This window comes from Bos mutus, chromosome 23, assembly GCF_027580195.1.
Source record: "Bos mutus isolate GX-2022 chromosome 23, NWIPB_WYAK_1.1, whole genome shotgun sequence".
NCBI classification, from domain to species: Eukaryota; Metazoa; Chordata; class Mammalia; order Artiodactyla; family Bovidae; genus Bos; species Bos mutus.
The window spans coordinates 30,527,061-30,543,678 of NC_091639.1; the positions used below are offsets into that span (position 1 = coordinate 30,527,061).

The 16,618-nt window shown below is 41.5% G+C and overlaps 1 protein-coding gene across 2 annotated transcripts; it reads right to left on the reverse strand.

Moving 5' to 3' along the window:
- Window positions 1–538: 538 nt before the first annotated feature.
- On the reverse strand, window positions 539–15,679 carry ENPP4 (ectonucleotide pyrophosphatase/phosphodiesterase 4). Of its 2 annotated transcripts, none has more exons than XM_005896632.3 (4): window positions 15,455–15,679; window positions 7,917–8,773; window positions 7,083–7,253; window positions 539–4,038 (listed from the first exon to the last, which is right to left on the reverse strand). In XM_005896632.3, exons 2-4 carry the CDS (start codon window positions 8,740–8,742, stop codon window positions 3,674–3,676), a joined length of 1,362 nt encoding a protein of 453 aa, XP_005896694.2. In that variant the 5' UTR covers window positions 8,743–8,773; window positions 15,455–15,679; the 3' UTR covers window positions 539–3,673. The 2 variants fall into 2 exon arrangements, with proteins under 2 accessions (XP_005896694.2, XP_070217371.1); XM_070361270.1 differs by lacking the exon at window positions 15,455–15,679 and adding an exon at window positions 15,294–15,423.
- Window positions 15,680–16,618: the final 939 nt, after the last annotated feature.

Consider the following 16,618-nt stretch of genomic DNA (forward strand, 5'->3'; position numbering starts at 1 on the left):
AGTCGCTCAGTCGTGTCCCGACTCCTCGAGATCCCATGGACTGCAGCCCACCAGGCTCCCCAGTCCGTGGGATTTTCCAGGCAAGAGTACTGGAGTGGGTGCCATCGCCTTCTCCACTCTAGTTATGTACAAAACAAAGTTTCAATACTGTCATCACCCTCACCCCTGGTGTTTTGTAACCAGGTTTTGAAACTTCTTCCTTTCTACTGTAAGTCAGTAAATTATAGTTCTAGAAACTGCAAAATTTATCTTGGCTATCTTTCCAATGACGTCCTTATGTTGGATTGCATATCTATACTATATTTATACAGTGTATATTTATACTATATTTATACAGTGCATATTTATACACTGCTTTAAAATATGGTTAATGTTACACACTTAATCCCAGTTTTAAAAAGATTGTAATGAATGCCTAAGTGAATTTTGCAGTATCACTAAGTCATGTTAACATCTATCATAGTATGCATATTTTGAAAGAAGGTGACAAATTAAAAAATCATCAAGGACATCACATATTTAATCATTACAATTAAAATGTTTTGGTAACATTTTATTTTATTCACATAAAATTTTAAAATAATAGGCAAAGTCATAGCTTTGAATTCAAACAATATAGTCAAAATATATTTTAACTTAAGGCACTACACATAAACTTCTTTAAAACACACTCATGTCATTTTATTTACACAGTATTTTAAGAATCTACAATAAATTACAGACTTCTCATGTCATCTTTATCCTTCATTTGTAGCTTTATATATTCACAATGAAGTAAAATCCTTCAAATAAAAGAAATTAAATACAACCATCTTTAAAGTTTACCAGACATGGGCAAGAGAAGAAAAAACACCCAAGAACAAGGCAAAGGCCTTTTTAATCATTTACCGTTCCAAGAATTCATCTTTAAATCCTTACACCAAGCTTAATGGAACAGTAACACAAAGGCAGCGGTACAGAGCACTGAAATACTTTGTATGCTATTGCTCTTTACCAGAAGGACTTGCACATTAATGAGAGCGGCAGAACTGTCCCTACATTATAAGAACATGTACTTATTCTGAACTCATTCACTGAAAAACCGTTATTAAAAAGTTTTCCTATTACCTTTGAGTATGGTTGTCATAAACAGTTAAATCTTTCCTGGAGCCAAATACTTCCTACAACTCAGAAAATAGAGAAGCATGTTAACAATGATTTAACAAAATGCGCAACAAGTGAAGAAGGCTGGCTTTACCGAAATATTTCTCAGTGTATTAGAGGAGATCACTGGCTTTAAGTGATCATTTTTTAAAGATACAGATGAATTAATATAAAGTTCAATACAATAATATATAAACATCTCTTTGATTATTAAATAAATACTCTTTTTGTCCCACCAACATATACATAAAACATCTACAGTTTTAATTCTAGTCCATATTTTCAGAATGGAATGAAGAACAAGACAAATAGGTCTTTTGTTCAGAGGGTTGAGACCCTGAAGGGGCAGCCCTTCCCATTCCATCCTCTATAAAGTCTCCTCACACGCTGGCTGCGATGGGTCCATTTCCACCAATCACACCAATACAGCCAATAAAGCTCACACCACTGCAAGGACCAAGCTCAACTCACTCAGCGCTTGAGACATTTCAAAAAATCCTCACTGCTTTAAATGTGACAGTTCTTCTGTGCTTTTTTTTTTTTTAATGGGAATTGAAGTAGAAAGAAATTTTTCTATTATTTATTCAGATCAACTATTAACCTTTAGGATAACTTTTATGTGAGGAAAAAACATCAGAAATAAAAATCTGTCAAAAAGCAAAATAAGTCCTGGTGGTTTGGTTTATTTACTATGCTGTTTTTAACACAGTCACTTTATGACTGCATGCCCGGACAATTCATGCAGGGTGTGGAAATGATTCTCAAGAACCCCTGGAACAACAGGCACCAAATACCAGGATCGGGAGATTAGCAAGCAGTGACCAAAGGATGAATTCTGGGTTTGACGACTGGCACCATTGTTCCTGACCACCACAGATCATCAACATTTCACTGGGCTGCAGAGTTACCCTCCATTATTTTTGTATCTGTAAAACTGTTATCCAGCTTATCTTCTGTCGTCAAAACTTTAAATATCACACTAGTAATAAAATTTTAAAGATCACACTAGTGATATTACTTTAAAGATCACACTAGTAATATTAATTGCTTGCCTCAGCTCCTGATGAATGGTTCTTGAACCCAATTTTTCCTCTAGTGTATAAAATCTCATCTGCTACAATTCAGTCTCTTCCTATTGATTTTGATTCTTAGAAGGTACACTTTGCAAAGCTAGGATGGCAGTTATAACAACATATGGTCGGCTCTGAACAAGTATGCTAAAAAAAATTATGAGCAGAGTGGTTACTTTTATGAACCAGATATGGGAGAAAAAAGCAAAGGCAGAATTCAGGCTACTAAAGGTTAACAGAGTTCTGAGAGTTTATTCAGTTACTTAACATATGATTAATATAGAAGATCAAAAGATATTAAATTTCATTTTAAATTTAGCTACACTATTGCCTAAAAAGTAAGGCATAAAATTCCCAAAGGCAAACAGAAAAATCTCTCATTCTGACCCAATCAGAGCCAGATTTGTAGTCAGGTCATAAATTTCTCTGCAGTACTTGGAGACCTCTGGTTGTAATAGCGTAAGAATGTTAAAAATGCTAACAAAAATTCACAAGGTTTTAAAAATTATGAATTTAACTTGTGAGTTAGAAGGAACTACATGAATGTGAAGTGCAATTATAACCTTTCCTGAGATCTGTGTTTTATGGGTTAGTGAGGGTCTGTCTCCAGGTCACTCACATCTCACCACCTCCTGTAAGTTACACGAAGTCTGTACACCCAAGCAGGCAACACCCTGGCGCACGTGCGCGCGCACACACACACACACACAAACTAAATAACTTACACAAAGGCATTAAGCATAAAGTGAGAAAAGCACTTTCCTCTATTTTCTTAATTTCCTCTTAGCAATACTCTTCTAAAGATAAACCTTTTGAGGTTTTAATAGCTTAAGGGTCTTAACAGAGACACACAAAGACTCAATCTTGTTATCATGGGGCTTTTGCTTGTTTTTTACAGTAGCTTTTCTTGAAATAGTTTCTTCATATGCTAGATCTTTTCTGCCTCGTAATCCATTTTATTAACCATCACAGAGAATTTTCCTACCTCAAGGGTTTACTTGGGATACAAACTCTATTAAAGGTACATATAAAAATATAGGAAACTTTTCTTCCCTTATACACAAAATCCACACACTTTACAAAGATTTTTGTTGTATAATTTACAAATATAAAAATTTATTTGAAATGCACACGCACTAAATTTTAGTATATTTTCATCTCAAGATGTGTCTAATCTTCATTGCCAAAAAAAAAAAAAAGGGAGGAGGGAGCAAAGGCAGTATTATTCTCAAAACAAGTTTCTTGTCAGAGAAACAGTTGGTGCTAACTAATGATTTACTAGCAATTTTCCCTACGATCAGAATTTTTTTGTATTAGCTAATGCAGCAAAACACAAGAAAAGACAAAATAATTGTAGCATGCCTGGCCCAAGTTCTTTCGAAGCATATGTTTTCATAGTTGTAACACCATTCCTTGGGTGTGCCCTACTTAAAGCCACCTTGTATAAAGCCCGGCACGTGTTACCCAATCAACGGATCATCATCATCTTCTTGGAGCTGAAGTCGGGAAAATGGCCGGGGCCCGGAGACTCTGTTCTGCATGATAATGATGAGGCAGGTCAGCGTGGTCAAGACCAGGAGCGCCCCGATAACAATTCCAATGGCTTCTGGGAGGTCAATGCACCACTGGTCCACTAACAGACACTTGGTGTGACCAAAGGTTCCATTGTTGGGATGTGGCTTCAATCCCAGGATGTGGCACATCATTGGATAAATATCCACTGTATTAATGCTGCTGTGTTTGTAGCCTTTGTGAAATGCAGGACCATGGGCAGCTAGAAACGGATTCATACTAGGCAGAGAATTATCGTAACCGTGGTCACCTACTGGAAAAGAAGATGATGTTAGTAAACAAGATCAGCCCTGCTATTATGAAATAGCCTGTTTCTAGTGTAAATACACTGGATTCTTATCAGTTTAATTCCCATCCATTGAAATTCTGATCAGCTGGGCCAAACAGGGGCTAGAAAAAAAATTATCTATTTTCTTCAATTCAGCCACCTCCTGTATTTTGCACATACACCCCTCCTTTTTCCCAGCTGGTCATGACCTCACATTTTAAAACCTTCTCTCAGACTGATGGGTTTCTCAGTCCTGCTGCTGCTGCTGCTGCTAAGTCGCATCAGTCGTGTCCGACTCTGTGCGACCCCACAGTTCTCAGTCCTAGCCCCAAGCACTTCACCTGTCAGCATCCGACACTGTTTGCAAAAAGCCCCTGCAAAGAGCACCAGTGATTGAGAGAGTGGTTGGGTTGAGGTTCTGAGTAACTAGGGGAGCAGAAGCGAGTAAAGCAGTGAGTGGGGAGGAAGTGAGCCAGCAGCCTGACCTCTGTCAGCTGCCCCTGGACAAGACGCAGAATGTGGAATACATCACGGATGCATGTGTGCTAAGTCACTTCAGCTGTATCCGACTCTGCAACCCTATGGAATGCTGCCCACCAGGCTCCTCTGCCCATGGGATTCTTCAGGCAAGAATACTGGAGTGGACTGCCGTGCCCTCCTCCAGGGGATCTTCCCCATCCAGCGATTGAACCCGTGTCTCTTATGTCTCCTGCATTGGCAGGTGGGTTCTTTACCACTAGTACCACCCGGGAAGCCCACACCATTGGTTTACCAACAGCTAAAGGATACCTCAATGTCCAGAGGGTCAGGGGACTGAAAACATTACAGGAGGGATTCTTGCCTTGAATGTGACATCTAACCAGATGGCTCCAATGTGTAATTCCAGTAAAAGTCAAAGAAAAACCTGATGGTCCCAGATATCACTCCAAAATAAGACTCTCAACTATCAACTTTATTTTTTTAAAATACTGCCTTTTAATATGCATCAGTTATATTTAACAAGGAGAAAGGAATGGCAACCCACTCCAGTATTCTTGCCTGGAGAATCCCATGGACAGAGGAACGTGGCAGGCATAGTCCATGGGGTCACAAGAGTGGGACATGACTTAGCAATGGTAAAGAATCTGCCTACAATGTGGGAGACCTGGGTTTGATCCCTGGGTTGGGAAGATTCCCTGGAACTCCCTGGAGAAGTGCCTGGCAGCCCACTCCAGTGCTCTTGCCTGGAGAATCCCCATGGACAGTGGTACCTGGTGGGCTACATTCCACGGGGTCACAGAGAGCTGGACACGACCGAACAACAAAGCACACATTTGACAAGCTCCCACTTCCATGCGAGGTTCAGGTGACTGAATGATGACTCTATCAGTGTTTGCTATATCATTCTTTACTTCTTTATTTAATATATCATTCTTTAATTCTATGTTTGAAATATTTCATAATAAAAATAATGCTAAAAAAAAAAAAAAAAAATAATGCTGTGACCAGTACAAAAAATAGCAGAATATAATGATATATATAGATATTATGATTTCAATAATATAAATGAGTATGATTGTAAATGATACCATAAACCATATGATTTAATAATAAAAATATGCAGTGTATGTAACAGGAAAAGATTAGAGGGGGGCAAACGCCCACAATTAACATCTGTCTATGCTTCTGTATTGAAGAAGTATGAATAGTTTTTGTTTTCTTTTCTGAACTTTTCTGTATTTTACAAGTTTTCAATAATGAGTATATAAGGATAAATATTATGGGCTTCCCTGGTAGCGCAGCTGGTAAGGAATCTGCCTACAATGCAGGAGACCTGAGTTCAATTCCTGGGTTGGGAAGATCCCCTGGAGAAGGGATAGGCTACCCACTCCAGTATTTGTGGGCTTCCCTGGTGACTCAGCTGGTAAAGAATCCGCCTCCAATGCAGGAGACCTGGGTTCCATCCCTGGGTGAGGAAGATCCCCTGGAGAAGGGAATGGCTACTCACTCCAGTATTCTTGCCTGGAGAATTCCATGTACAGAGGAATCTGGTGTGCTACAGTCCATGGGGTCACAAAGAGTCAGAGACGACTGAGTGACTTTCACTTTCAAGGTAAGCATTAATAATACATAAATTCTAACGGCCTTCAGTTTTATCCTTGCCTGACACATCTGAACTGCTATAGATCAGAGATTGGCAGATGACAGAGGCTGGTCAAATGCAGCCCTCTGCCTGTTTCTGTAAAGGGAGTTTCACTGGACACCCTACATCAGTTTATTTAGGTATTGTCTGTGGCTGCTTTCCCACTGTAAGGCAGGACTGAGTAGTTGAGACAGAGACCAGCTGGCCCACAAAGACTGAAATATTTACTATCTGGCCCTTTACAGAAGAATTTTATGACCCCTGCTATGGTCTATAATATCAGATTTTAAAAAAATGCATTCAAATTGAATTTAACAAAGAAGTAAATAAGCTTCAGTTCAGGGGAGACCTCTTAATTCTCCCTTAAACATTTCCTCAGTTTGAGGCAAGATTCTGCTTTGTTTACTTGGTAGATTTTTGTTTGTATACTTTCTGGTTCTTGCTCGGTGTTCTAAATAGCAGTAGCACTCAGGTATATTATTTCATCATGGGGGAAAACTTGGACACATTTTTTTTAACACTAAAAAAGAAAAAGGAATTTGAACTAGTTAATCTCTCTCCCTTTGTTTCTTGACTTTTCTTTTATTTTCTTTGCTTCTTCCTACTCTCTTATTTTTACAAATCAAGAGAACAATTCCTGAAAGTTACTCACAGTCACTGCAATTTTGGTAACAAAAAAGTAAAACTACTCCTTCACCCTTAAGATCACCCAACCTTCTAATATAAGGATCAAACTATGGTTTCTAAAAATTGTTCTCAAATGGAAACCTGAGAATCATCTAATTGAAAATCAAACTAATTACACTGTGTCAACATCTCTAAATCAAAGTACCTTGTTAGTGGAAGAATGTCACAACATGTGATTTATCCCAAGGACAGAGAAGAAAAATCCTAAATAAATACTTACATTTTAATGATGATTTATTTAGCACAATTGTCCAGCCTTCATCAGCAACCAAAATAATAGGCTGAATTCGATCACTATGTTGATAGTGAAACCTGGCAGGAATGTCTTCTTTGAGATAAACATTCATGTGAGGGTCACAGACTTTCAGTTTGCTATAAACCTTTGTTTTATCTGGAAGAAAAGGAAACAGCAAAGGAAAAAGGTCATGTTGACTGATAAGGAAACAATATTTCTAACTAGAATAACTGGAAATAAGCCCTGAACAATGTTATCTATTAATTCCTATTAATCATTAAAAAAAAAAAACAGGGCAATAATACTAATGTAACAGTGCTGGGTGCACACAAGTGCACGTGCACACCCGCACACACCCCTTTCACGCATTCACATATCTGTCTTTTCATTTTGTGATTATCCCGGGTAGACTTTTATACAAAGGGGGCAAATTTCACATCTAGCTTCCTAAGTAAACATAAACTAATTACATACTACTACTAACTATTAATTCTAAGATCAGTAGATGAAAATTATTAGGTATATCTCACACAAAACTATATATATATATATATATATATATGAGTCACTTTGATGTACACTTACACTTCAATAAAAAGATAAACATAAAAGAAATATATCAAAAAGCAAAGAAAATATCCTTTTGAACCTAAACGGCCTAAGAAAAACATCACAGGAAAAACACAGTCCTAACTCTGAGTGAGTATAAGAGTGTATGGTGGTGAACCACATAAAATCCAAGCTCCATTCTTTTTACAAAACCCTCCCTCCTCAATCAACTGACCCACTGAAATATTCCTTGGTTAAAAGTTTACTTACTTATTTTGGGAAGTATCGCAGCAACTGGGGTCAAGTCTATAAGAGTGTAGTACGAGGGGTCGAGGCAGCCATCCAAGTTTATCACCCTGTCTTTAGAACACTGGGTCATCCCGTGATCACTTGTAATGATCACATTAAGACTCTCCCACAGTCCTAACACCTTGAGTCTGTGAACCAGCTCACCAATGTGTTCATCTATTTCTTCCAGCACTCGGCGCATGTTTTCTTTATCTTCGGGGCCGTATTTGTGGCCGCTAGCGTCTGGTTCCTCCCAATAGAGTGTCGCAAAGGTCACTGGTGGGTTCGAACTGCTCAGCCATGTGGTGACATTACCGAGCCTTTCCCTAAATGACACCGAGGGGCTGTAGTTCATGAAATAGGACGGCGTGCTATTGTGAATGGGCACGTCGGTACCGGGCCACATAGCAGCAGCACTCGATCTGTTGTCCTGAAGCTGATTGGTCACCCAGATGGGGACTGCCTCATTCCACCAAAACGGGTCCTTGTCATTGTGGTCAGAAAAATGTTTCTTTGTGTTGACGTCATACATGGAATTAGCCACGATGCCATGGCTTTCTTCATACAGGCCCGTCACGATGCTGTAGTGGTTTGGAAACGTTTTCGTGATAAAGACGTTTTTAACCTGCTCTACCAAGACACCTTCTTTGATAAAATTCTGGAGATGAGGAAATTCATAGTTCTGCAGATAGTCAGCTCTGAAGCCATCAAAGGATACCAGCAGTAACTTAGGTGGTGAAGCAGAGGAAGAGTTCCCTCTACAACCAGTCATAAGTCCCGAAAACAAAAGCATCAACAGTAACTTCATAGTGAACGTGCTGAAGGCGGTAGCAGGGTTCCTAAGATAAAAAACAAACAATTCCTAAGTAGTCATGCTGCTTGATTTGGATTCGATTTCCAAAGCTGAGCCATCAGGAAACGAAAACCAACATTTAAAAACTGTTTATACACCAGATTTACATACATCAACTTAAAAATCAAATGCTGTCACTTACTGAAAGGTAACTGAATAAAGCTAAAGTGGGAGAAACAAAATTGCCTTTACTTGTTGAATTATATGTCCTGCCTCATTTTCATGCTCTGAAGGGGGTATGGGCCATTCTTATACTTCACACAAATTTGACTGCCTTGCTTGTCTGCAAGAGCAGAAATTATTCTAAAGGCTTAATAAGAACAAATGAAGAAATAAAAACAATCCTTTTACACAAAACAGAAATAACATTTTCTGCCAAACGTTCAGAAGCTCCAGAGAAGAAGATTATTTTTCTGGTTTAATGGCTAGTACCCTATCGTTCCTTTTAATCCTCAGAAATTAGGGTGTAGAATTTCTATCGTACTGGCTCAACATCAGTTCCTACTGAAAAATATTGGCATGCAAAAGGGGAGTAGGGAGTTTCCATGGTAGCTCAGATGGTAAAGAATCTGCCTGCAAGGCATGAGACCCAGGTTTGACCCCTGGGTTGGGAAGATCCCCTGGAGAAGGAAATGGCAACCCACTCTAGTACTTTTGCCTGGAGAATTTGATGGACAAAAGAGCCTGGTGGGCTACAGTCCATGAGGTCACAAAGAGTTGGATACAACTGAGAAACTAACACTTTCCAAAGAGGAATAAGAAATATATATTATTTGAGAAAAAAGGCCCCACCTCACTCTGAACCTGCTCAGTATTCAGAGGAGGCGAAGAGACAAAGTCTAGGCCCTTGGATGCCACAGTAACTTCGGAAGAAAAGCAACAGCTGTTGAAATGCATTTCATCACCACATCCCTTTTAGACTTCCTTTCTACCGTCAAAGACTTAACAGCTGGCCCTCCATATTCACAGGTTTTTACATGCATGAATCCAACCAGTCATGAATGGAAAACCCAGACGGCCAACTGTATTCACTGCACCAAGCCCTTTTATATAAGAGACTTGAGCATCTGTGGATTTTGGTACCTACTGGGGCTCCCAGATAATCACAATGGTGTGATCACTGACCTAGAGCCAGACATCCTGGAATGTGAAGTCAAGTGGGCCTTAGAAAGCATCACTACAAACAAAGCTAGTGGAGGTGATGGAATTCCAGTTGAGCTATTCCAAATCCTGAAAGATGATGCTGTGAAAGTGCTGCACTCAATATGCCAGCAAATTTGGAAAACTCAGCAGTGGCCACAGGACTGGAAAAGGTCAGTTTTCATTCCAAACCCAAAGAAAGGCAATGCCAAAGAATGCTCAAACTACCGCACCATTGCACTCATCTCACACGCTAGTAAAGTAATGCTCAAAATTCTCCAAGCCAGGCTTCAGCAATACATAAACCGTGAACTTCCTGATGTTCAAGCTGGTTTTGGAAAAGGCAGAGGAACCAGAGATCAAACTGCCAACATCCGCTGGATCATGGAAAAAGCAAGAGAGTTCCAGAAAAACATCTATTTCTGCTTTATTGACTATGCCAAAGCCTTTGACTGTGTGGATCACAATAAACTGGAAAATTCTGAAAGAGATGGGAATACCAGACCACCTGATCTGCCTCTTGAGAAATTTGTATGCAGGTCAGGAAGCAACAGTTAGAACTGGACATGGAACAACAGACTGGTTCCAAATAGGAAAAGGAGTACATCAAGGCTGTATATTGTCACTCTGTTTATTTAACTTCTATGCAGAGTACATCATGAGAAACGCTGGACTGGAAGAAACACAAGCTGGAATCAAGATTGCCGGGAGAAATATCAATAAACCTCAGATATGCAGATGACACCACCCTTATTGCAGAAAGTGAAGAGGAACTAAAAAGCCTCTTGATGAAGGTGAAAGTGGAGAGTGAAAAAGTTGGCTTAAAGCTCAACATTCAGAAAACGAAGATCATGGCATCCGGTCCCATCACTTCATGGGAAATAGATGGGGAAACAGTGGAAACAGTGTCAGACTTTATTTTTCTGGGCTCCAAAATCACTGCAGATGGTGACTGCAGTGGTGAAATTAAAAGATGCTTACTCCTTGGAAGGAATGTTATGACCAACCTAGATAGCATATTGAAAAGCAGAGACATTACTTTGCCAACAAAGGTTCGTCTAGTCAAGGCTATGGTTTTTCCGTGGTCATGTATGGATGTGAGAGTTGGACTGTGAAGAAGGTTGAGCACCGAAGAATTGATGCTTTTGAACTGTGGTGTTGAAGAAGACTCTTGAGAGTCCCTTGGACTGCAAGGAGATCCAACCAGTCCATTCTGAAGGAGATCAGCCCTGGGATTTCTTTGGAAGGAATGATGCTAAAGCTGAAACTCCAGTACTTTGGCCATCTCATGCAAAGAGTTGACTCATTGGAAAAGACTCTGATGCTGGGAGGGATTGGGGCAAGAGGAGAAGGGGATGACAGAGGATGAGATGGCTGGATGGCATCACTGACTCGATGGACACGTGTCTGAGTGAACTCCGGGAGTTGGTGATGTCCAGGGAGGCCTGGTATGCTGCGATTCATGGGGTCGCAAAGAATCGGACACGACTGAGCGACTGATCTGATCTGATCTGGGGCTCCTAGAACCTATCCCCTTCAGACACCGAGAGGCCACTTAACTGCTTTACCTCATTCCCCAGGCTCAGAGAACTCCCTGACTTTTTATTATTTTTTTAATAATCTACTGATTACAAAAACAGCTCTCCCCAAACAAATCTCCCTGCCTTCAGTCTCTATCTTCTTTGGTCCTAAGAAAATACGGTATGTGATGTAGAGTGACTTTCCACAGATGCTATACTTCTTCAAGTCCTCAACGTCTCTTGTCTGGAGCCCTTCTGCCTCTTAACTGATCTTCCTACCTCAATCATCTTCCTCTTACCCAACATCTGCTCCCAACATAACCTTCCCTGTAGCTCTGTTCATGACATTTCCCTAATAAAATCAGTATTCAAAGTCCCCCTGCCTATATAGAATGTCCCAACACTCACTTCTGCCTGGCATTCAAGTCCTTCCATTATCCAGGCCCAACCCACATGCAAATTACTATGAAAGAGTTACAGAAATCATTGTTGTTGTTGGTTAGTCATTAAGTCGTGTTTGACTCTTTTGCAACCCCATGGACTGTAGCCTGCCAGACTCCTCTGTCCATGGAATTTCCCAGGCAACAACACTGGAGTGGGTTGCCAACCTTAATTCCCTTTTACTGCACAATGCTATCACAATCTGTCTGAGATGTAATATAGAGACAATAATCATTTATGTAGGTGACTTATAACAGTTCTTCAGTAATAACCTGTGTTTCCAAACCTCTTAAAGCTACTTCCTACACATTAAGTCTTTGCCCAAACACTCTTTTAGGTAATTAAAAAAAAAAAATTCAATAAATATCTAATATAACTAAAGTCAACACCACCAAAATTTATGGATGTGCCATATATCAGAGGACAAGAGCTTCCCCACGTGGCTCAGGGTAAAGAATCTGCCTGTCAATGTAGGAGATGTGAGTTCCATTCCTGGCTGGGGAAGAGCCCCTGGAGGAGGAAATGGCAACCCACTCCAATATTCTCACCTGAGAAACTCCATGGACAGAAGGAGCCTGGCGGGCTACAGACCACAGGTTGCAAAAAGAGCTGGATATGACTTTGCAACTAAACACCAACAACACAAGAGCTTTACACTTTTCAAATACAAAATACTCAAAATAGGGACAAAACAAGAAAACAATGAACCTGGCTGTCATCTTGGAAGACCAACCAGGAGCTTGAGTGACTTCTGTTCTACAACACCACAGCTTCCTGTAATGGTGTGCTTGAGACCCATACATCATCAAGTATTGTTTTGAAAGCTAAGCCCTTTGAAGAATCACTACAAATGGAATATCACAGGATGTCTAAAATTTTTCCAGTAGGGTTGCTTCTAAGAGTGGAGGGATGCTAAGACAATTCAACAAATGGTGCTGAGACGACTGGATATCCACACGCAAAAGAATAACTCTGTATCCCTCAGCTCATACCCTGCACAAAACTGACTCAACATGGATCACAGACCACAGTTAAGAGCTAAAACTATAAAACTCTTAGAAGAAAATACAGGGATAAATCTTCATGACCTTGAGTTAGGCAAAGCCGTTTTAGATACAGCACCAAAAGCACAAGTGATAATCAAAAATAAATTGAACTTCACCAAAATTAGAAACTTTTACATCTGGAAGGATACCATGAAGCAATGACAACCTAAGGGATAAGAGGAAATATCTGCAAACCACATGTCTGATAAATAATTTGTATCTAGAATATATAAAGAACTGTAACAACTCAACAATAAAAGTTAAATAATCTAATTTTTTAAATGAGCAAAGAAGCTGAAAAGACTTTTTTCCAAAGATATAGAAATGACAAATAAGCACATGAGTATGTTCAACATCAACAGTAATCAGGGAAATACAAAGCAAAACACCACGAGATACCCCTTCATACCCACTAGGATAGATATAAAAAACAGACAGACAGACAGATAATAACAAGTAATGGTGAGGAAATACAGAAACTAGAATTTTTTACACTGCTGATGAAAATGGAAATGGTCCAGGCACTTATAAAACATTCTGGTAGTTCCTCAAAAGTTTAAACAGTTACCATATGACCTGGAAACTCTATTACTAGGCATATGCCTATGAGAAATGAAAATATATGTCCACAATAAAACTTGTACACAAACGGTCACAGCAGCATTATTTGTAAGAGTCACAAAGTGGAAACATCTCAAGTGTCCATAAATGATAAACAGATAAGAAGTGGTATATCCACACGATGGAATGCTATCTGCCAATAAAAAGGAATGCAGTGATAATACATGCTACAATTTGGATAAACCTTTGAAACGCCGTGTTAAGTGAAAGTCACAAAAGGTCACTTATTGTATGATTCTATTTAGATGAAAAGCCTACATATGCAAATCTATACAGACGTAAAGTAGATTTGCCTGGAGCAAACGGGTGAGGAGAAATGGAGAGTAAATGCTAGCGGGTATGGTGTTATTTTGGGGCTTCCCTGGCGACTCAGACAGTGAAGAATCAGCCTGCAATGCAGGAGACCTGGGCTCAATCTCTGGGTTGGGAAGACCCCCTGTAGTAGGAAATGGCAACCCACTCCAGTATTCTTGCCTGGAGAATCCCATGGACAAAAGACCCTGGTAGGTTCCAGTCCACTCCAGTACTCTTGCTTGGAAAACCCCATGGACAGAGTAGCCTGGTGGGCTGTAGTCCATGGGATCACCAACAGTCAGATACGACTGAAGCGACTTGGCAGCAGCAGCAGCAGCCTGTCATCTGCTCCCTAATAAAAAGCCTTACTCTAAATACTTCACAAATAGTATTTATAATCAGTTTTAAAATAAAATGAAAATAGTATTGTCTATGCACATAGATAACTTAGGTGGTTTTCCCTATTATTATTTTCTTGATATTCTAAACAAAAACTAAAGCTACTCACTAAAAGACTTTCTTAGAAACTCTAGGCTTCTAAAGTATTCTTCAATTTTCCAGCACACACACACACATACATACACACACATTTCTGGCATCTTCAAAACAACTCCACTTAATTTTACTTTCTACATAACTCCCCCTGTGTATTCATCAAAATTTCTTCCAAATTGTATTTTGTAGCTAATTTAAAAGCGAAGAGGATATATTTATTGTTATGAGCTCCTTGCAGACCCTAAGGGGCTCATAACATTTATATTTTATGTATTTTAGCTATAAATTATCTTATCCCTGCTTTTAAATACATTTAATTTCCTTAAAAGGGCTCAGAACAACCTCTGGGGGAAAGGAAGAAAGAAAAGAAAACCGGATATTAAAAGGAGCAGTTGACTTAGTACTGGCAAGGTTTCTGGGTTGGGTCACCAGAAGGTCGGGTGGTTAAACAAAAAACCCTAGTGGGGTCAGAGCTGGTATAAAACTGAATCTGTTAGTGGTCACCAGCTGCGCTTCAAGTCTCAGAGCAGGGCTGTCTCCATCTGTACACTGGGATGCTGTGCCCGGAAAAGGAAGCTTAACTGTAAAATGCTTAACACGGTGCCTGGCCGAGAAAAAGCACTTCGATGGGATCTTTCCTGTTAGATTTTCCAGGAAATTCGTTTTTTCAATTTGGCTGTGTCACGACCATTGACTCTCAACGAATACTCAGGCCAGTGCAGGTTGATCTGTGCCTTGGACGGCGTTCGGGTTCAATGAAACGCCCGCCCCGCCAGCCCCCTCGGCCTCCACGGCCTCCACGGCTGTCAGGCCGACCCCCTCCGCCTCTCTCCCCACGGACCCAGCTTCAGCCCTCTCCCCGCTGCCCGCCCGCCCAGGCCGCGCCCACTCGCTCAATTTCCTTTCCGCTTTCCACCCCGCCCTCTGCCGCCCCCAGCCAGCCAGGCACCTCCCGGCCGCTCCGGGGTCCCTCGCGACTGTCCCCTCGGGGCAGGTGTGTGGCTATCAGGGATAAGGGATCTCACGACCACTATTTTCAAAGCCCCCGGCGGGCGGGGGAGGGTGCGGCATTTCTGTCCGGAACGCCGGCTGCGCGAATCTCACACTCACCCGCTGCCGCCGCTTCTCTGCAGCGCGCGGAACCGGGCGCGCGCGGAACCCGACGCTCGTGGGTCTGGGGAGCGACGGAGACCTGAAGGCGCAGGAGCCCGACCGAGTTCTTCCTGAAGCGCCTGCGCAATAGAGGGGCGCCCTCCCCCCACCACAATTAACAGCCCCTTCTCCGCGACACCCGCGCTGCCAGGGACGCTCCTAGGGTTCGTGGCCGTCCCGCGCGCGACTGCGGAACAGGTTTCCAGCCTGCGGGAACCCAGCGGGCGACGGAGCGTGAGACAGGTCCTCGGATTGGATGCCGCAGCCGCGGTCGATGTAACTCCCTTTCCGATTGGTTAGATTCAGGTACCACCTGGGGACAGAGGCTTTGGTGGGGCTGAAAAGGGTCCGGAAGGAGTGGTTCGTTCTTCTCTCCTCCCAAGCCCTTTCCCTAAGCGTCCCAGGGCTGAGTGCCCTTCAGGGGACCTGAAACGCAGCGAGTCCCGGAAAGGGCCTCTGACTATTGCACAGCCCTTGCAGTTCACTCCCAGTTAACTCCAGGCTCCTGCAGGCTTAGGTATCTACTGGAAAAACGGCTTTGGCTGCCTCAGGGCCCAGCACAAGTTTAGAGCAGCTTTAGCCAGTTCCTGTGAGTTGGGATAAATACAGTGTGATACAAAACAGTATAATTCTGTGTTACTGGGGAAGTAAGCACCTTAACAGGTGAATTGACTAGGCAGTTTATGAGTAAGGTTACAAAAAACACAGTCCGTGCAGTAGGGACCTAGGAATGGCTACCAACTGAGAATGGGCATTTCTTTTTGACAGATACATGTGGGTCTGAGTTTTAGTGTACAACCATTACCCAGACTCCAGAGTTCAGAAGCAGCTGCAGAGACAGTTTGGGCTAGATATATTCTGTTGATTATTAGTTTGTACTTTCAGAAGTTAATTCCAGTTTCAAACCTCAAGGCTGGCCTGTGCACCTCTGAATGGAAGCATCTCAGATCCCTGGGCTGTCAGAGCTGGAAGGAATGGCAGAGGCCTTGTTGACCAGTCCCTACAATCTGCCAGATCAGAGTTTGAATCCTCACTCAGTAGCTGAGCAATCTTGGGCCAGTGTCTCAACCTGTTTGAGCTTCTGTGTCCTCATCTCTGAAATGGGCCCTTCTACAGCCTCTT

Bases quoted from the DNA above. Each gene is read 5' to 3' on its own strand.
- ENPP4 (XM_005896632.3), bottom strand. From the start codon at position 8,742: ATGAAGTTACTGTTGATGCTTTTGTTTTCGGGACTTATGACTGGTTGT. The intron at 7,254-7,916 runs GTAAGTAAACTT...CTTTTCTTCCAG, and splicing joins TGCGATACTTCCCAAAATAA to ATAAAACAAAGGTTTATAGC. The intron at 4,039-7,082 runs GTAAGTATTTAT...CTTCTTTTCCAG, and splicing joins AAATAAATCATCATTAAAAT to TAGGTGACCACGGTTACGAT.